General features: G+C 45.2%; 3 protein-coding genes across 14 annotated transcripts in view; 1 reads left to right on the top strand and 2 right to left on the bottom strand.

Annotated features, from left to right (window-relative positions):
* Positions 1 to 1,686, bottom strand: part of ATG7 (autophagy related 7) — a 220,902-nt gene extending 219,216 nt beyond the window's left edge. For 2 of the 12 annotated variants that reach the window (XM_081072631.1, XM_081072636.1), the window contains exon 1: positions 1,611 to 1,686. The gene's annotated coding sequence lies outside the window, so the exon portion shown is untranslated. Of the gene's footprint in view, positions 1 to 453; positions 946 to 1,610 lie in introns of those variants that run through there. The other 10 variants (XM_081072637.1, XM_081072635.1, XM_081072642.1 and 7 more) reach the window with 8 other exon arrangements.
* On the top strand, positions 726 to 11,840 carry LOC308507352 (uncharacterized protein; the record flags this gene model as incomplete). The annotated part of the gene is made up of 3 exons (XM_081072200.1): positions 726 to 842; positions 1,196 to 1,570; positions 10,991 to 11,840. The coding sequence occupies 3 exons, from the start codon at positions 726 to 728 to the stop codon at positions 11,369 to 11,371; spliced, it is 873 nt and encodes a 290-aa protein (XP_080928326.1). The 3' UTR covers positions 11,372 to 11,840.
* HRH1 (histamine receptor H1) overlaps positions 7,385 to 20,707 on the bottom strand; it is an 83,941-nt gene continuing 70,618 nt past the window's right edge. Inside the window, exon 2 of the mRNA XM_081072646.1 lies at positions 7,385 to 9,576. Within this exon, the coding sequence (XP_080928772.1) occupies positions 8,078 to 9,541 (1,464 nt within the window). The 5' untranslated portion in view covers positions 9,542 to 9,576 and the 3' untranslated portion in view covers positions 7,385 to 8,077. The remainder of the gene's footprint in view (positions 9,577 to 20,707) is intronic.

The following is a 20,707-nucleotide window of genomic DNA, read 5'->3' as shown; positions in this document are numbered from 1 at the left end:
TCTATTGTGAGAGGCCGTCAGGGAACAGAAAACGGACCCTGTGGTTCAATGAGGGCCCTGTAGTCAACTTCTTAAAGGGTTTAAAAATCATGTCAGGAGAGGGGCAGGGAGGCGTCGGTCAAGAAAAATGAAGGGGGCAGAGGAGATGTTCAAGGCAGCAGGAGCAAAGGGTTACAGGTGAGACACCACCCGTGGCTGTTTAACAAGACGAGCACAGAGTTGGGGGGATGCAGAAACAAGTAGGCAAGATGAGCCTTCACAAAGGTGGCTGCTTCTTCAACCAGGTTTCAAGTGTTCGCTACAACGTCACCTTCTCAGCGAAGTCACCCCTTAGCACCTACCTCTGAAAAGGGCTTCCCCTGCTTCCCCCCCCCCCCCCCCCCCCCCCCGTGACTCCCCATCCCATTCCTGTTTCTTTCTTTTGTAGCGTCTATCAGGATGGGAAACACCTACCACCCATGGAAAGCGTGGTATTGTTGACAAACACAACTGCTGTCACCACGATGAGAACACAGGCTCCATGAAACCAGGGTTCTTTTGGGTCGTGTTTTACCACGACATCACCGGCGCGGGCTCACCATAATGCCTGGCCCACACAATCCCCCACTGTTGTGTGTCCTAAAGGGGGAAATAAATTCAGCGTGCTTAGTCTGAAGAACAGGCGGAAAGTGGAAGGACAAAACTTGCGGCTCTCCAAGATGCGTGGGCGATGAAGTAGGAGAGAGATGCTCAAGCGCCTGAAGCACTGGAAAAGGAGCGGAAACGACTGGGGCTGCGCTCAGCGCAACGTACGGCTTTTTGGGAGTCGGAGCCAGGGGACGACCGAGCAGGAGGAACCAGAAGTGCTGGCGGGAGTGTCACAGCAGAACTCCAAGCCTGCCATGGGACAGGGAGCCTGAGACCTCGGGGTCCCAGACTTGCAACCACACATCTGCCTGATTTCAGCTGCACAGTTAAAAAAGAAAAAAAAGAAAAAAGTTTTTCAATTAGTTGCCGATTAAAAACATCTCAGTCGCCGGGGTTTAACAATCCAGACGGCGCGCGCGCGCGCACGCGCACTGCGGGATTTTGGCCGCGCTTCTCCTGTAGCGAGTCAGTGTCGGGCCCATAGAACTCAACTCAGTAAAAAGGAAAAGTCTGACTCTACGAGGAGTCCGGACCCTTAGCTCAGAAACGCCCTGAGAAGTGACCTAAGCGACCGTCCTCGCGTCACAAACGACCTTACGATCACGCCCATTGTACAGATGCGGCGAGGAGCGAAGAGGGACGTGCCCGGGCCCCCTATCCAATCCCGGCAAAGCCAGGACGAGCACCGCGGCCGGGTCTCCGGCCCCCCGACACCAGAGACCTGAGCCCCGCCTGCCAGAGGGCCCGACGCACTGACTGCGGAAATCGGACGGAGCTGCCAGCCCGAAGACCCCGGGCTGAACCGGCCCGAGGGGACGCGCGGGTGGAGGACGACGCGAGCCAGAGGCAGTGCCTCCATGGGGAGCAGCTCCTGAGACCCTCCGTGACCCTTGCCCTCTGCGCCGAGCTCGCCCCTTCCGGCCTGATCGCCAAAACCAAAGCGGTAGGACCCCACGACTCCCTCACCAGCGCGGCTCACTTACCGCCGCTCAACTTCCGGCAACCACAGCGTCCTCCGCCGAGCGCGCCCCGATGACGCAACGTGGCCCCGCCCCCGCCGGCTGGCGGGGAGGGGCGCGCATGCGCACACGGGGCTGCGGGCCGGCCTGCTAAAGGAGCCCCTAGCACCGGGCGGAGTGGGAGGAATTTGTGTCTCGGGGAAGGCGGGGCATCGGGAGGCAGGCGAAGCCCTCTGGTGACAGCTGGTCTAGAGAGACTCTCCCGTATCCGATGTGGGAATGTGGACATGTCCGTCAGGCTTTAAAAAAAGGGCTTCACAGTCTCTCTCTTGATTTCAAAGGATGGCAGGAATTATCATCATTTCCACTTCCCAAGAGGGGCTGCATCAACTATACCCCCGAGACCATTAGGGAGGCAGGTGTGGAGAGACAGATGGGAGTTTTAATAGATAAAGGTTGATGAAAGTCGGCAATGACCAACCTGCTCTTTCGAAACCAGGCACTGTTCTCATAGCCGTCCGCTGTCAATGGGTTAGTTATCCATCTCCATTAGGTATCGAGCAAACCGCGCGTGCCAAGCATTGGACAGGGGTTGACACAACGGTGAGCATAAACTTCATCTGACATAGAAGGCCATGCACAAAATAGCTCTGAGGTAGCTCTGTAGACTCATAATAACAACTATGTATTATCTACTGTGTTTCCAGGGTTTCACATCCCTAATTGCCACAAAGGTCCTGCAAAGTAGGTGTTGTATTGTCCCCATTTTACATAGGAGAGAACGGAGGCTAGGAAAAGTTAAGGAGCTTGCTGAAGGATAAAGAACTTTGGGGCCAGGACTGTTTGACTTAGTGAGAAGACACTAAATTTGAAAGGATTCTTAATAAGGGGAGAGGAGAGGAGAGAGACTCTTACAGTCGGGGAGGAGGATACTGCAATAGGGAAACAGACCATTCTGACCCAAAAAATCTGCAAATGTCTCAAGGCTTAGGCAAAAAGTTTCTTCCGCAGGGAATAGTGAAGAAAGCTAAAAGGCGGTAGGTGTGGGAAAGTGGGAAAAAATGGGTAGTTTGATCAAGTAGTAGTAAATCCAAGAATGTTTTACTCTGAGGCCAGCCGGCTCTCAGGAGGGGATGTATGCTGGCTCAGCCTGAGTGTGGGCCAAAAGTAAGGAGCCTGGGGAATGAGAGAAGCTTAGCTAATCGTCATTAGTAAACAGCATTTTGTTTGAGTAGTGGAGACAAGCAGTTCAGCTAATCATTCAAAAGGCAAAGAATAGGAATTCAAGGCTGTGTCTGGCCTTGCCACGGGTAAACACACAAGTCTTATCTAAGTCATATGAGGATTAATGGTTCCTTGCAGAAAACCGTTTCTGAAGCACAAGAGTGTGTGTGTTGGGATGGGGATGGATTTCTTCATCATTGCTGTTTTTCAGGAGCACAGGGCTCAAGTATAATTCAACATTGTCAACTCTTTCCACTATATCAGGCTCCTCCCCTGTTACTGCCCCCCCAGACTGCATGCTTGGGCCACACTAAACTGATCCTGGGGTTTTAAGCACATTCTGCTTATTTCTCTCTCCATTTGCAATACTCTTGCACTTCTTCTGCTTGTCTAACCCTTTCTCCGTTTTCAAAATCCAGTTGAAATGTGGGTGAATCTTAGACAAAATGTTGATGGGAAAAATATACATATTATATGATTCCACTTATGGAAAGTTCTAGAATCAGCAAACCTAATCTATAGTGATAGAAGTCAGATCAGTGGTTGTCTGGGGCAGAAAGGGAGAGGCAAGAGGAGCTTTCTGAGGTGATAGAAATGTTCTGTTTCTCTTGATTGAGATGCGGACGACATGAATGTACCCATTTGTCAAAACTCATTGAATTCTACATTTAAAATGGCTGCATTTTAACATATATATTTAATGTAATGTGATTTTTTTTTAAAAAACAGGAGGGGGTGTCACCCCCTATGTGAAGATATACCTGACACCCGCCATCTCTAGGCTTCACTTTACTTAGCGTATATGAAGCTAGGTTGAAGTTAGTTCTTTACAAGCTTGTTTCCCCTGCTGGACTTCAAGACCCTTGTAATTAACACCTTTTAGAGTTTCTGCCCAGCTCACAACATTTCCGTCTTCTCTGGGAACTGCTGGTCCTCTGGCCGTCTTTGTCCCACATGAGCCACCTGGCCCTCCCACCTCCCTTCAGAGTTGATAGCAGATGAGGTGAACATGGAACAATTCTTTACCCTGAGCTTTGGACTTTTGAACCAATGCTCAAAGAGAGTGGGAATGAGTTACATAGGTCAATGGCCCCAGAGGGAACTTCCTCACATTCTGACTGTTGAGGTTCCTGTGGCTTACTTGGCTCAAGCCCTTCCAGAGGTGGGGTCATCCAGAATGTTACTGGATTGAACAAAACACCCCAGGAGCCATTCACAAGTGGCTGGTTTCCGCCACTTGCAACCCTGAAGTAGCTCCACAGAGTCGAGACCATGTCTGCCTTGTTCTCCATTGTCTCCTAATGCCTGGCTCAAGGACTAGCCCAAGAAGTGTTCAAAAAGTTTTAGTTAAATAGACAGATGAGGTCTGGGCATCCAAAATAGGTGGTCACTAAGGTTACAAATGTGGCCTCCTTGTTAGCAGGGAATTAGGGTGAGGCTCAGAGAAGAAGACGTGCCCTGCAGGCCAGGATGGGGGAGACAGACGTTTGGGGCAACAAGAGGGTGGAACATCAAGGACAATGCAGGACCGGGAGACATAAAAAGGCAGAGAATGTTCTCAGACACAGCAGGGCAATAAGACCATGACATTTATTCAAGACACAGTCATTCAGGTCTATTATCTCCGTCACTTGTCTTGCAGCTCAGTTGAGCAGAGCACATACTCCCCACAATGGGAACCATATGCCATACAACCTAGGCTTTGAAAGTTCAAGAAACTGTGGGATGACATGATGGCATGTTAGATCTTAACAGCATTGTTTCTTTACAGCGCTTAGAGCGCATCGCAGCCAGGAGATCTCCAGAATCTTTTTGCCCTGTGTTGAGGCTATTAAATCTGTCTCCTGGAAGCCCCATCTTCCAAAGAGACCAGCAATTTTCTGCAAACCAAGTAGCCAAATGACCAATATATCAGACAATCTGTAGACTCAAGGATTTTCTGAATGAACACGTTGCGAACATTACCGACTTCTAAGGTTTATAGCAATTTCTATTGGATGGAGTGGCTTCACCAGCTTTTAAAGATTCATGTGATGTAGTACTTGACTGGTTTTCATGTTGTCTTCAGAGAAGTATGTGAAATAATTTTCTATTTATCAAAAGCTAAGGATGGTTTATTCTTCATTTGAATAAATTTAACTTATGAATAAATTAATGAAGAATATGTTCTTGAATACAGATTTTTCTTGAGTGTATTACTATTATGCCACTCTACTTTTCCTTTTCTGTCTCCCTTCCCATTCTTCAGTTCCTCCCTTTGTCTTGCCCTACACAATCTCTCTGCCTCTTAATCTCTTCCATCTGCTCCTCAATCTGTCCCCATCTCTGTCCCTCTGCACATCCATCTATCCCTCTTCTGTCCCTTGGTGTCCGCCATCTCTTCCCCTTGGTCTGTTCTCTCCGACTCTCTGTCTTCCCTGCCTCCCCTAGTTTCCTCTTATTTTTACCCCTTATTTTTCCCTTCTCTCACCTTCAGTCTCCTTCCCTTTATTTCTTCCCTCTCTGCAACTCAGTCTCTCCCTGCAGTAGCAGCAAGCTGGGGACAAAGCATACTGAACCTCAATATGTGACTATAAAGAAAAATGAGAATCGATTACTATAACTTCACAACAATTGTAGAAAAGTGTTCTTAAAAGCCTCATGCAATATGCATTGTTGTAAACCTTGTAAATAGTTAACAAGAAGCCAACATTTTGTAAATGTGGCAAATTGGTCATTCGAGGAATTGGGTTTAAGCTGATCAGCTTTAAGCCCATAAAAAGAAACCCAAAGGAGCTTCCAAGTCTGCAAGTTCTTATCTACAATCAAGGTCTCTATGACGGCCTTCTCCTAAAAGGTATTTATTTTAATATTTAGGACAGAAAGACTGGTTTCAGCTGGATTTTGTGCAAGCCATCAGCCACTGATTCTTTGCTGAATGGACTGGGGCTGAGTTATCTCTGCACCATATTCCATTGCCTTTCATAAATTCAAAAATTAATGCAGCCATTCAGACAGGAGTCGGAAGAGAAGGTTGATAGTGTGGAAAGGAAGTACATTCCAGAAGCAGATCTTAGAGCTGGTCCTTCACCTTTCTGTGCGTCAGCTTGCCTAATTGTGAAAACACAGAAATCTCCCTCATGAGATTGCTGCAAAGGTTATATGAGATGGTGGCGGTAAAGCACAAAGCCTGGCACATGGTATATGCTCAGTATGTTTGAAAAATGCCCGAGTCCCACTGTGTACCAGACATGCTGCAAGCACTGTAAACACTGTAATGCAATAATACATGGACTTTGTTCTCTATGCTTTGACAATTTATGCTGATCGTTTCTTGTTCTTGTCCGACTCAAATCCAGGTCTCTTTGACCCAAAGTCACAGATCATAACCACTTTTCTTCGCTAGTTGCCTCAATTGTTCATCAACATAAATAATGGGCACTTAGCCATTTGTGTGTTGGAGTAGTCTTTTTAGGAGTTCCTTGATCCTGAGAGACTGCAGGGAACAAAGCTTTCACAGGCTTTCTGGAAAATGACCTGCAGACAGATCAGCTGCAGCTTCTCAAAGCAGGACAGAAGTCTGCTTAGCTCCCACAGTTTTGAGCAAGAAGAGCTTTGGGGGATGCAAAGCAGAGTGAGGGTGAAGTTAGTTATAAAAAGTAAGTCCATTTCTAAAGATAGTGACAAATGTGATCAGAAACCAAAGAGAGACCCTATATCATGTCTTGTAAGATTTGACAGTACATGTCAATATAAAAGACTCAGAACAGAGAACTAAATAAATCAAACTCGTAACAGTATAGTTTCAAATATCATATTTTAGGTAGGTGAAAAAATCTCTCATTTTAACAGGTCATGCAAACAGAACACAAGACACAAAATACCAGCTTGTACAGGCACTCTATCTGCTACATAATTACAGTTTAGCATCAAGTTTTAAAATACAAATCACAATCAGATGGCAACATAAACACCAAGTAACACTGTACGGTCCCATGCCTTTGCTAGTTTTTACTTAAGAGGTATGACTGTAAAAGAGCATGACCACTTTTAGACAAACAGCAGAACTCACAGATAAATAGCATACTGTCCCTTCAAAGTGTCACCTTCTGTGGCTGCAGACATAGTCGATGTCAGCTGCTCCTCCTCTCAACATATTCTTTTGAGAATTGCTACCACTCTCAGCAATTCTGTGTGTGTGTGTGTGTGTGTGTGAGAGAGAGAGAGAGAGAGAGAGAGAGAGAGAGAGAGAGAGAGAGAGAGAGAATGAGAGAGAGAGAGAGAGAGAGAGAGAGAGAGAGAGAGAGAGAGAGAGAGAGAGAGAACTTAACAGGACACATTTTTGCCTTTTAGAGAAAATGAGAAAATGAGCTGGAATCCCACAGGGTTTTCGTTCTCGCTCTCTCATATAAATAGCTATGTGATCTTAGGCACCTTATTTCATCTTGCTGCACCTAATTTGCTTCTCTAGTAACACCGTCCCCCTCTTGTGGGGTGTCCTGGGGATTGGATGAGATAATCCTGGCACAGCCCTCAAGAAACATGGCTTTCTTCTCCTCATTTCCTTTGTAATGTACAACCATTAAAAAAATTCCTTTTCTCTTTCTTTGGAGGGCAGCTTTTCTCATCATTTATTAATAGCTAAAGGGAATTTGGGGTTAAAAATGATGGGTGGGCAAACTGCATAATTTCCTGTCAACTCCGAGACATGCGTGAGTGGGAAATAATAAAGCAGAATTTCCAGGATGGTTCAGATATTGGTTCTGGAGAGAGCTGTAAAAGAGGCTCAGAAGAGAGGTGTTCTGAGAAGTGGCAGTCAGAGCAATAGCTGTGATGCCTCTCACAGTGACCTCTGGAAGGAGATGGCACCTGTCTGCATGTGTCAGATCTCTGCACAGTCATATAGCTCCATTCCAGAGAAGGCTCACGAGTTCTAACTCTCCAGTGGAACTCTACCCATGTGTCCCTTCAACTGCCCATTAATTCAGTCTGGAAGCTCCAATTACAATGAAAGTCTGAGGCTCCCACATTTTCTGAGGAGCAGGAGCGCTCATCCGGATACGATTCTCTTGGAAATAGCCTGCTTTTGACTCAGAGTACAATCTCTGCAGACACCACCATCTGCTGTTCTTCCAACAGTGCCTCAGAACTTTCCAAATGACCCCAGCCTCTAAGGCTATTCTTCTGACCCAGAAAGCCCAGGTACCTGGCAACTCACTGGCCTTCACCTTCCATTTCCTTCAGTGACATCCGAAGCGTCCCTTTGTGGCACCCCCTGGTAGCCTCCCTTAGGAGTGAATGTGCAGAATTTTCTTGAATGTCTTCTTGAAGTTCTCATTGCACAAAGGGTAGATGAGGGGGTTCAGTGTGGAGTTGAAGTAGCCCAGCCAGATGGTGAACATGTGCATATGTTCGTTGCAACAGCTCTCGCAGAAAGCAACAACCAGAAAGAAGATGAAGTACGGAATCCAGCAAAGGATGAAGGCTGCCATGATGAAACCCAACTGTTTGGCGGCCTTCCGTTCTCGGTTCATGTGCAGCCCAGACACATACTGTCTTGACTGTGAGCGGAGCCTCTTCCAAGTGAACTTGATGTAATCCAGGCCTGCGCTGGACCCACTTCTTGGCTTGCCTTTCCCTGATACCGGCTCCGTGGGGATGTCTGAGTCTGGCGGGGAGAAGGACTGGCTATCCCCTAGGACCTGATCGTCGGACATCTCGCTGGCCCCGTGCATGTTCAGGTCCTGCTCATCGGTCTCAAGCTGGCTCTGGCTCTGGTCCATGGTGACGTAGCCTCTGCCACTCCCCTCGGCCTCCGTCTGTGTTTGCACAATGTTCAGTGGGACGCAGTGGGGTTTGTCCACTTCTTCATCCTCCTCTTGGTTGCAGACACTTGGGGGTTTCATCTCCCTTGGGTCTTGGGGTGGTTGTTGCAAGACAGGTCCACCACCAGCATCTTTCGGCTTCCTTTTGAGAACCTCCCATGGAGACCCCTTCCCTGTTTTCTTGGCCCCCACCTTGGGGTTCTCTGGCTTCGGCTTAATTCTGGAGAAAGAAGGGAGGGACCCGTTGATGAGCTCCCGGTGCTGACAGTGCTGCTGCACAGCCTTGTAGATCTTGGCATAGAACCAGAGCATGAGCAAGGTGGGCAGGTAGAAGTTGATGATGGCAGTCATGATCTTGAACCAGGTGACATCGTAGAAGTCTGTCTCACACTTGTCCTCCCGGTGCCCTGAGGTACGAGGCATGAAGTGCTTCCAGCCCAGAATGGGAATAATCCACAGGAATGAAAGAAACCAGGCCCCCAGGATGGTGGCTGACGCTCGGGTCTTGGTGCGATACTTCAAGTATCTGAGGGGCTGCTGGACAGAGCGGTAGCGATCAATGCATAAGATGAACACACTGAAAATGGATGCTGTGCTGGCCACGTAGTCCATGGAAAGCCAAAAGAGGCAGAGAGGCCAGCCCAGGGACCACCTGGACATGAGGAGGTAGAGGATGTTCATGGGCATGACAACAGCTCCCACAATCAGGTCTGCCACCGAGAGGCTGACGATGTAGAGGTTCCCCACAGTATGCAGCTTCCGCTCGCTCCGCACAGCGTACAGGACCAGCAGGTTGAGCCCCACGGTCACCAAGGAGATGGTGCTCAGCACCAACACCAGGGGCATCAGTTGGGGGCTGGCCATGGTGGTCTTGTTCCCTTCACACATCTTGTCTTCTGAGAAATTGGAGAAATTGGGAAGGATCATTGGCTCAACAGCAGCCTCCAGCTATGGCTCACTTCCTAGAAGGAAAGACACAAGGATTAAAGTCAGAGTCTTGGTGATCAATCGTCATTTAGTACCATCGCATTCATCAAACTGGGTTGTATGCTGGCAAGGGCTAACGGAGGGTTAGCCACAGCCTAGATCCCCTGCTTCCTTAGTCATTCCTTTCTTCCTTCATTTCATGACTATTTATTGAATTCCTGGCATGGTTCCGGGTGTTGAAAATATAGCAGTGCATAAAAGAAAAATCTCTGCCTTCAAGGAGCTCACATTTTAGTGAGGGAGTTGGGCAAAAACAAGGTGAAGTGTGTACAAGCCCCATGTCGCACGTTACGCGAGGGTGAGCTGCGTCATGATTGGTCTAAGCTTAGTACGGAGCTCTAGTTCCTCTTTGCCAATGGCTGGTCTAGGAGTGGGCCTGAGATACAACTCTGGCCAAGGAGGTAGATGGGAAAGTCTCACAGCAGAGACTGGGATTCTGGAAAGTGCTTCCTCTCTGACAAATAAGCAAAACAAGGAAAAGCGTTGTTCCCACTTGCCACTTTCTCCGTAACAGGAAGTGATGCTGGAGGTATGGAGGTCATTTGAGGGCCATCAGGGAAATGCCAAGAAAACCACCGAGACACCAACCCAGAGTCCTGTCATCACTGAGTTGCTGAACAGAACTTGGAATCTTCTTTTTCTAGACTAGTTATTATGGGAAATAATTAAATTATATTAATTGCTTAAGCCACATTGTGGGAGTTTTTACTTGGAGCTAAAAGTACCCCTAACTGATGTGGGAGGGATTACAAGGGTACAAAAAGCCTGAAGTAAATGGAGCCCATCTCCTCAGACAAATGATTCTCAAGTGAGTTATGTTATTAGAGAAAGCATATTTATTATTTTACCTCTACATTTGAAAATTTTTTTCATTCCATAAACTATGCAGTCATATGTAACAAAACCTTCTTTGCTAGTGAGGCTACAATGAAAACAGGTTCTTCCCTGTTAATGATGATCCCCCCCTCAGTTGAGGTGAGAAGTAGAAGCAGGTATTACAATTTCCAGAAGGGGTTGTTAGATTTTTATATTCATCAAAAACTGGTATGAGTCAAAGAAAACTGAGAAATACTAACAGAGAATATAAATCTCTCTCAATAACTTAGCAGAAGGCAAAGCCAGGTAACTTCCTGAGTATTCCTAAAGCCAAATTCATATATATTTTTTTTCAAACATAAAAATCAAGACCCCAAGGCATTTGGTCCTGGTGGAAGGAACCTGTTGAGTTACTTTGTTGGGAAAGCACCACTTGGGTAACAGTGACTTTGCTCTAGTGGTCTCTCTGCCCGTGTTTGCTCATGGGTCAAATGTGAAAGGTGGGGTAGGTGACCTCTAAAAGCATCTCTTTTTCAGGTCTCACTTTAGGTATTTTTCCGTGTTCTCTTCCAGGCCTGCAAGACCAGTCAGAACAACCCTCCGACTTCCCTGAGTATGCTTCCTCTGACGTCTCAAGCAGCATCACCTTCTCCTCCTGCGACCCAGCTTTGCCCTCTGCTCCTGTCACTCTATGCTGTTCCTCTCAGAGGACCTCTCCGCTCACCCGTTCACCCAGCCGTCATCACCTCTGTGAGGACCACCCCCATGCTACAGCCTCAGCTGTATCTTTCTCCATGCCTACATGCGATACCCACTCAGTACCTTACAGCTTCACCGTCAGCCCTGACCAAGCCCAAACTCCTTGGAATTGTCCAGAGGGACCTCAGGAAGGAGGAAAGAGGCAGTCTCATCCCAGGGATTTTATTTTTTATTGTTTTGATTGGAACGGAGTAGGAAGCAGTTCCCCCAAACACTGCCATTTCTCTCTTATTTTTTTCTTTGGATCGTTACGCACAGAGGGGAACTCAGTAATTTTTTGCCATTGTGCACATGTTACTTATCATTCCACAATTATATTTGACAGAAAGGATTGGTTTTTGTATTTAAAAATCGATGTGTTTTTCCTTTTTTATTAAAAAGAAAAGGTGTTATGATCGAATTGAGATCACTGAACTAAAAATTAGTGGCACATATTAAGTGTTCGGTTTGGGGTGAAATCTGATGTCTGCAACTTACTTTGAAATGAATCCGAAAATAAGCCAGATGGATGACTGGGTAGAAGAATGGATAAATGAACAGATATATGTTAAGAAAAAAAAGAGCAAAATGTTAATTTATAACCTGGGCAGTGGGTATATGGGTATTCACTGTATAATGCTTCTAACTTGTCCATTTCATTAATAATTTTCATAATAAAATGTTGAAGAAAATTAATATAGCCTAAGTTTATCTTTCTCACCTATCCCCGTAAGCTTGACTCTTTATCACAATGTTTCCTTCAGAGTTTGGACATGTTATTTTGCATAAAGATAAAAGCAAAAGATCAATAAATACATATTTGTTAAGTGAATGAATAACTGAGTGAGAGGCAGGATGGTCTGAATTATCTCAGCTCAAAACTTATTTGTTCAAAACCTGAGGGCACATGTGACCCAGCAGCTAAGAGGACAGCAGGAGTGGCCCCATCAGCATCTTCATGTCTCAGAACAGGCTGAATAATTTATGGGGCCCAGTGCAAAATGAAAAATTAAAATATTATTGAGAATTTCAAGATGTCGATAGCAGAACATTAAACCACGATTGGGGATCTTCAGCTTAGCGCCTGTATGGCTGCTCAGGTCACAGGTCTGTTATGCCATTCTTCGTCTCTTCCTCTCACCCAATCTCTGCACAGGCCCTACTCAGTGAGTTAACTAACATAAGGCACTTTCCCCTTCTCCAGGGATCTGAAGTTTGAAAAACAGATGCCTGAATGGTTTTCCCCCTATAAATGCCAAAGGGACATCTGGCACTCTGGCAGAGTGTGGGAGGTCCGTGGGGACACAGATCCTCGTTTCACCTTGTGCCACACAGGAGGCCACGCTCTCTCAGGCTGTCCTGACCCCATCAGGTTCTGAGGTGCATTTCACTGGGGTCAAGGCCAAGCCTACAGAGATGGTGCTGGGAGACGGTGTGCTCCGGGGAAAGAGAATGGAAACTAGAGGAAGCACTCGGGACAGGGCATTTCAAGAAGAAAGGCGAAAACCTGTAGGCTTTTTACAGCACTGCATTCCTAGAGAAGCAGGTAATGGAAGGAGAGAGCTCTCACCCGCTCACCTGGGCTGTGCCATTTGATGGGCTGTGTGGGCCTGAGTAAACAGTCAGTTCTCCAATTTCCTCACCAATAACATAGGGAAAATATGAAGACCTTCCTCCCTGGACTGTTGGGAGGATCAGTGGAGACGGTGGGTTGGTAAAGCTCTGCTAACCCCCAGGTGACCTCGACTTGGCGACAAGCAGAAACAGCAGCCTTTTTCTCTCCGAGGCTCCTGTGTACAAGCAAGGCAATGGCACCATTCCAAAACCATAGGCTGCAGTGGGACTTTTACTGCAGTGATTACAGTCACATCCAGTCAGCCATGTGCGAGCTGATAAACAAAGGTAGTCAGCGTTCCTTCCACATCCTGGGTAGCTTTCACAGTAAGGAACCTAGCTCTGTGCTTTTCGTATATTGGTTATTAAATGCCCACCACAAGCCACGGGGAGGTCTTCTGATGAACCCCAAGGGAGAGGAGGAAATGGTCAGCTCAGGCTCAGAGAGGGGAAGCAATTTATTCAAGATCACACATCCAGGAAGCAGTTGGTGAAGCCAAGATTTGAAACCTACCTCTAACTCAGAGTATCTCAACCTTCATTCCACTCACATTTTGAGCTGGATGATTCTTTGTTGAGAAGGGCTGTCGCATGCATTGGTTGGATGTTCAGCAGTATCCCTGACCTTTGCTCACTAGATGCCAGTAGCACCTCTCCCCCATTTCCAATCATGACAACCAAAAATATCTCTAGACATTGCCAGATATCCACTGTGGGGCAAAACGACCCATAGTTGAGGACCACTGATCTACCTGAAGAATATGCACCCTGAACTGCCAAAGAATATAGCTTTCAGCTCAAGGTAAGGAAGGACTTTCTAAAAACAGATGTTTGCTATCAGTGCAATGAATTGCCTTGAGAGAGAGTAAGTTCCCCATCATGGGAGGTATGCAAGAAGAGGTAGCCTGGATCTGATTACAAATTAAAAATACTCCTGCTTTCTCAGTGGTAATTATTTGCCTAAGTAAAACTTGCAGACATTGGTTTTAGATAAAAGAGACAGATAGGCAGGGATCTCTGCTGACAGCCAGGAAGGGGAGGCAAGAGGGATTGGAAGGTTTGGAGAGATGCTTCCAGAGGCTTCACCCCCTCTACTTTCCCTCCCATTTCAGCAGTGCTGGTCCTCAGAAGGCTTGAAGCTCATTTGGGTGGTAGAACAGGGCAGCAGTAAAGAAACCAGGAGCTTTGTGAACCAGTAATCCTTTGCTCTAATCCACTTTCTGCCCTAATTAGCTGGGCAAGGAATTTCACTTCCCCAAGACTCAGTTTTCCTCACCTCTAAAATGGGTAAAAGCACATAATACCGTACCTGAAATACAGGAAGTGCTCAATTAATAACAGCTGTTGTGCGTTCTCCCCTTTCTCGGTGAGGGACACGAGGATCCCACAGCCAGCTCATCTGACTCAGCAAGATCATCCTTGACCTCTCCATTTCTCACTGTGGCAGAAACTACTAGTATTCTTCCAATATCAGTTCTCCTCTATTTAGGAACAGAGGAGCCAAATGTTCTCTTTTAGCTGAGTACATGGCTGCCTGGATGAGAGACCGCATTTCCCAGCCTCCTTTGTAGCTGGGTATGACCATGTGACTAGGTTCCAAAGAAATGGAAATGAAAATGTGGTTTGCAACTTTCTGAAAGCAGCCCTACAGGGAGGATGTGTTGTTTTCTTTGGCCCCTCATTCTTCCTGCTGGGTGGAACGTTGACAGGATGAATGGAGCTTAAGCAGTCATCTTGGGACCATGAGAAAGAGCCACAAAATGAGGAATGTCAAGTTGCAATTTGGAAAAGAGTTGAGGTCTCTCATGGTCATGGAACTGCCCGATCAGCCAGGGCTCTCCTCTTCTGGGGTAGCCAGCAATTTCTATCACACGCAGCCAAGCAGAATCCTAACTGACACACTGCCCCTGACTTCAAGGAGTTGGTCAATGAGCATGAGAAGAAAGACAAAATATAAAAATTAAATTAAAAATTCTAAATTTCAACTGGGGGAAGAGTGATGACCGAGGTAAGATCAAAGCAGGCGGCAGTTAGAAGAGGAACAGCCAAAGTAGAGCGTGGACAGCAGGAAGGATGTCAGAGAAGGGGTGATGAGTAAGCTGGGCTTTGAAGGAGGAGTAGACATTCACTGTGAGGAAGGAAGAGGCATTTAAGGAAGAGAGAATAAACAAACAAGGAATAAAAGGACACAGCTAAGTTCGAGGAACTGGGAGGGAATCGTAAGTGACTGGAGTGCAGACTGATGAGTCTGGAAAGACATGTTGGGGCCAAGGTGTAAGAATGCCTGTGCTGTCTCCCTGGCCTGCTCACCCTTTCGCCTTGAAGCTCTTAGTCCCTCCACTTTCTGTGTGCCCACTCCTAACACGCCCCCTTAGATCACCTATGTTATCATTCTTTCTTTAGCTAATTCTCCCCCAACCCAATAGGGAGCACCTCTAGGGCAGGGAGTGTGCCCACTATTCCTGTTTCTGAAGTGCGATCCCCATGACCATCAAGGGGACACTCCCTCCTTGGTGGCAGGGATGATACTGTGTCACTCACTGCCATTCTTCTGGGCTGGCACCAGGCTGGCACATGATAGATACTCAAGAGAGGTTTCTTGGATGAGTTCTGAAGACCCGAGACACAAACGGATAAAGAGCAGCAGAAGACACAGAGAGAAGGACCTAAGTGCAGACGATATGGGCATATTGTTTATAAGGATATTCAAATCAACAAAAAGTTGATAAAAGATTTATCCTATTGATGAATATTGATACCTTTCAGCTAAGTTTCCTACTTTTTCCTGGAAACTTTATTATTAGGAATTTCTTTTATGATAATCCAAAACATGGATAGAAATTTATGCACAAAAATGCTCACTGCAACAGTACATATGATAGGAAATAATCTAACATTTGGGAACTAAACATATTATGGGATAGTTACAGAATAGAATGTCATGCAGTCATTGATAATCACATTCATGGAGCACCAGTAATGATACGGGAAAACGCTTATGATAAAATTAAATTTACAACAGACATTGTTTATACAGGATGATGTCAACTCTATTAACTAACAGGCTTGGAGCAAGGGTGAATCCTATTATGATACGTTATGCTAACACTGGTTTCCCCTGGGTAGTGGATGATGTTTATTATCTTTGGTATTTCCCAAGATTTCAACAATGACAATGTCTTCGTTTTATAATAGGGAAAATGAGAACTAACTGCACTCATTTTAAAAATCAAAATAAAATAGATTTATTCCACTGGAAAACAATATTGTAAAAAAGAAATGTCTTCCACATTCTTAGCACATCCTTTATTTTCTTTAATAAAAAGTGAGAGTTTGGAATTCCTTTCTTGAAACGTCCCAAACTCATCCACCAATCCCCATTCCAAACTGCTCCCCGCTGCCAGATTTGCATTGTTTGGTTATTCTGGTCAAGTAAGTCAGAACATTAATTTCTTTGCTCTAATTCTGAGAAAAAAAGGCGTCATGCGAGAGGGTGCCTCAAATACTGCATATTCTCAGTGAGTCAGAGCATATTCTCAGTCAGAGCATAATTTCCATAAAACACCCAGCCTTATTAATGTTACTGCTGTGGTGCAGAGAGCAGACTGCAAATGGCACATCCTATTATGAGCCCATTTCTGCAGGAACTGTACTTAGAATCTAGGGCAGTGCTGGGGTAAGAGTTAGCCTCTGGGTAAGACATGGAGGTATATGACCTTGTGGGCAGGCAGTGGCCCCAGTGGGCTTTCTAGGGGGTGGAGGTACACATTCAAGTGTCTACCGTGTCAGGGAGGGAAAGTTAATCCAGGGGACTGTGTGTAGAACAAGAGGGAGTGGTGGGGACTGGGGCAACCTGGAGAGTACAATCTCTGTTGGAAGAGCACAGCTGCCATTCAGATTTCACCAACTGTTGCAGGCCCACATCTGCCTATTTTTAAAATGAAGCATAAAAGCTGGAGTTTTACATGAAATCGTTTAGTTTTAAATGTTGTCAATTATTCAATTGTTTCATTTGTTTCCAAAAACACTTGAACACAGGTCAACAAAGAACAAATTTTGGGGACATGACCTGTGAGCCCCGAGCTGGAAATGTCAAGCTGGTTTATAGGGGATCCAGAATGCTGAATGCGATATAATGACTTTAGGGTATATACCTTTTGGGGTATCTGCTCAGCTAACAACAAGGTTCCTTCTCTGAGAACCATCATCCTACCCAGGGGTACGCTCTGGCAGCCATAGGTATACCATACAACCCTGACCCTGGGCATGTGTGATTGGACCAGAGGTTGTCATCTGACTCCAAATGGGCCAATCAGTCCAATTCTCTTTTCTGGAAAACTGGAATTGGGGTGGTGCAGTCAAGACAGTCTGTTGGTCTTATGAACTGAAGAGATGGGAAGGTGGTGGCGGCTTCCACCCAGGGGAGGCATTGCCCATTTCCAGGGATACTGAAATGGAGGAGAGCTGGAAGAAGGCAGCAGACAAAGGCAACCATCCACACGATGGAATAACGGATATCTATGTGCACAAACATGAATTTAGGCCTTTACCTCACCCCATACACAAAAATTAACTCAAAATTGATGACAGTCATAAATGGAAGAGCTAAATCTCTTAAAACTCTTAGGAGAAATCCTTCAATTTAGCAAAGATTTCTTAGCTATGACACCAAAGTCACAATCAATAAAGAAAAAAAATTGCTAAATTTCACTTTATCAAAATTAAAAACTTTTGTGCTTCAAAAAGCACCATTAAGAAAGGGAAAAGTTATAGAATGGGAGAAAATATTTATTTATCATATACCTAACATATATCTGATATATACAGAGCATATAAAGAACTCTTCCAATTCAATAAGAAGAAAGTAACCCAATTAAAAAATGTACAAAGGATTTGAATAGACATTTCACCAAAGAAGATACAGGAATGGCTCATAAGCTCATGAAAAGATGCTCAACATCATTACTCATCAGTGAAATGCAAATCAAAACCACAATGAGATACCACTTCATACCCACTAGGATGGCTATAATTAAAAAGACAAACTATAGGTGTTGAAGAGGCTTTGGAGAAGTTAGAGCCTTCATATACTGCTGGTGGGAGTGTAAAATGGTGCAGCCACCGTGGAAAAGTCTGGCGTTTCCTTAAACAGTTACACATAGTTGCCATATGACCCAGAGATTCCGTACCTACATATATACCCAAGAGGGCTGAAAACAGGTTTAAAAGTTTGTGTGTAAATGTTCATAGCATTATTCATACTACTCAGCCCAAAAGTGGAAACGACCCAAATGTCCATCAGTTGGTGAGTGGATAATCAAAATATGGTACATCCATGCAATGAAAGATTATTTGTCAATAAAAAGGAACAAAATACTGATACATGCTATAACGTGGATGAACTGTAAAACCATCATGCTAAGTGAAAGAAGCCAGACACAAAAGGCAGCACATCGTTTGATTCCATTTATAAGAAATGTCCGGCACAGGCAAATCCATACAGACAGAAAGTAGATTAGTGGTTGCCTGGTATTGGGGGTGGGAATGGGAAAGGAATTCCTGGGAGTGATGGCAATGTTCTAAAACTGGATGCTGATAATCATTGCACAGCTCTGTAAATTTACTAACAATAATTGAATTGTATGATTCACTTAGAATGGGTGAATTTCATGGTATGTAAATTATACCTTCATAAAGTTGCTTTGAAAAAATATTCAGTGGCCCACGAAAGAGGCTGCTGGGATTTCCATATCTCTGTTTTGTTTTTTGTTTTTTTGTTTTTTTTAAAATCTATTTAGGTATACCAGTTGCTTACCAACATGCCTACTAGGCACTAGTTGCTTTTTTGTTTTTGTTTTTTAAATAGTGTTAGGCAAATATGGATGAAATTAAGGATGGGTCCTAAAGAACCACTAGAGTTGGGCTACAAATTTGACTCTGAGATTCCCAAAAGGCACAGCAGAGAGGGAAAAAGGATTCATTACTAGATTCTAGTGTCATTTAAATGAAAGCAAACTAGTGGCTTAGTAGAAGGACACCTTGAGCTGATACTAAGTTTTCCAGTATATGTATTTCGTGGTTTCTTTTGAGGGGGGCACAAGTGAGAGGTTACACGTCACTTCTGGTTCCATCATCAGAAGTGGAAATATGGAAATGGCATAGCTATGTCAACCTTTCTCTCCTGTACCTCTATGATCTTCTCTCATATTATAATTTGCCTTAAGCGTTTGGGAGGTTAGACTTGTTTGATTGTTTGTTTGCTCTTCCCTTTCCTAGCGCTGGTGTGACAAGCTGGGATTTTTAAAATTAGGCGCAGGAAAAGGAAGCTGAATGATAATTATCACTAAATGGCAAACAAAAGAAGCACAGAAAGCTCAGTGCTGTTAACTCTTACCCTATGTCCTTAAAAAGCATGAAGAAAAAGAAAAGTAACATCGTAAAGCCTTTCTATATCCCAGCATTGGGCTGGGAGGTTTTCCGTATTGACTCATTTAATTCCCACAGTGCCGGTGACCTCACAGTAAAGCCATCATTTTTGCCCCCATTTTCAAGACGTGGAAACGAGTTTACAGGCCCTGGTGCCCTGCAATAAGATCCAAGAGTGACTGAAGAGCAAGTTTCATTTAAAGGCCCAAGGGATACCCACCTTCTAAGATACATGAAGGAGCTTCAGACCCTTGCCCCCTGTCCTCACTCACCCTACTTTTCACTATGGTAAGAAAGAGAGGAAAGCAATGAACGCTTTAGATAAAGATTTCATGGAATTGGAAATAGGAATATCCGTGCTAACATTAGACAAGGACACAGTGAACACAACACCAGGCCCAGCTCACACACATATCATTTCAGGACACGATGAATAAGGTTTTCTTTTTGTTCCAAATCTCTGGAGATTAAGCCTTGAGGAAGGCACTTTCAAAGACCAAAGTTATCCAGGCGGTTTTCTTCTGGAGAAAGAAAAAATTATGTATGATATTAAAGTAAATAAAAGAGCTGGCAGAAGAGAAAGGAGAGGCAAATGTGATGTTTACAAGAGAGAGCTCCTAGGTAATTTGGAGTTTCTTTAATGGCTTTGTCTCCTTCCCTAAAGTGACCCGGTGCCTTACAGCAGTGGCCACGCAAGCGGCATACCTGGGGCTCCTGAGCACCACCTGCTGGTCAAGCCCTCTCGCTGGTTCTGGGGCCAGACTTTCATCTAGACAGGGGTTTAAGTATGTACAAGGACAGAGATGAGTGTGAATCAGTCTGGTTGCCAGCTCCATTCTGATATTCATCCATCCATCCATCCATCCATCCATCCATCCATCCATCCATCCATCCATTCATTTTCCCTTCCTTCTTTCAACCCATCCATTGATTCAACAGATGTTTATTCAGAGATCAAGTACAGATGTTGTGATAATAAAGAATAGACACAATCCCTGCCCTCGTGGAGCTTACAACCTATACTGGTGGTTACCAATCTTGGCTGCCTGGAGAGCTTTTAAAACATACTGGGAAATCTGTTTTGGAGAAGATGGAGTGAAGATGCTTTCGCCTATCATTCTGCTCAGTACAAATAAGAACCCTGAACATTATGTTTAAAACAAACATAAGACGACTCTGAAAAGTGGAGAGGCAAAGGAAGCCCTGCTACAAACTCTGGGAACCAAAGAATGACACAGTGATGAGTTCCCTGGGTTTTTGTGTGGCCACATATATCTGAGACCCTGAGCTGGAGAAGTTGGGTGCTTAGAAACTCTGTACTCATGGGCACAGGAAAAAAACAAAAGGTGCCACCCCTTCCAAAAGCCTGCTGTGTCTAGCCAAAGGACCAGGAAGGGGGCAGTCTAGCAAAATAGAACACTTCTAGGCAATAAGTGCTCGATTGCAGTCAAACAACACAGGAAACCCTGGAGCCCCATTCCCAACCTAGGCAGCAAAGGCAAGTATGGAGCC

The sequence above is a fragment of the Rhinolophus hipposideros genome (assembly GCF_964194185.1).
Source record: "Rhinolophus hipposideros genome assembly, chromosome: 14".
In the NCBI taxonomy this organism is placed as follows: Eukaryota; Metazoa; Chordata; class Mammalia; order Chiroptera; family Rhinolophidae; genus Rhinolophus; species Rhinolophus hipposideros.
Note: the sequence above shows the minus strand (reverse complement) of the source record. Positions and strands in the feature narration are given on the sequence as shown.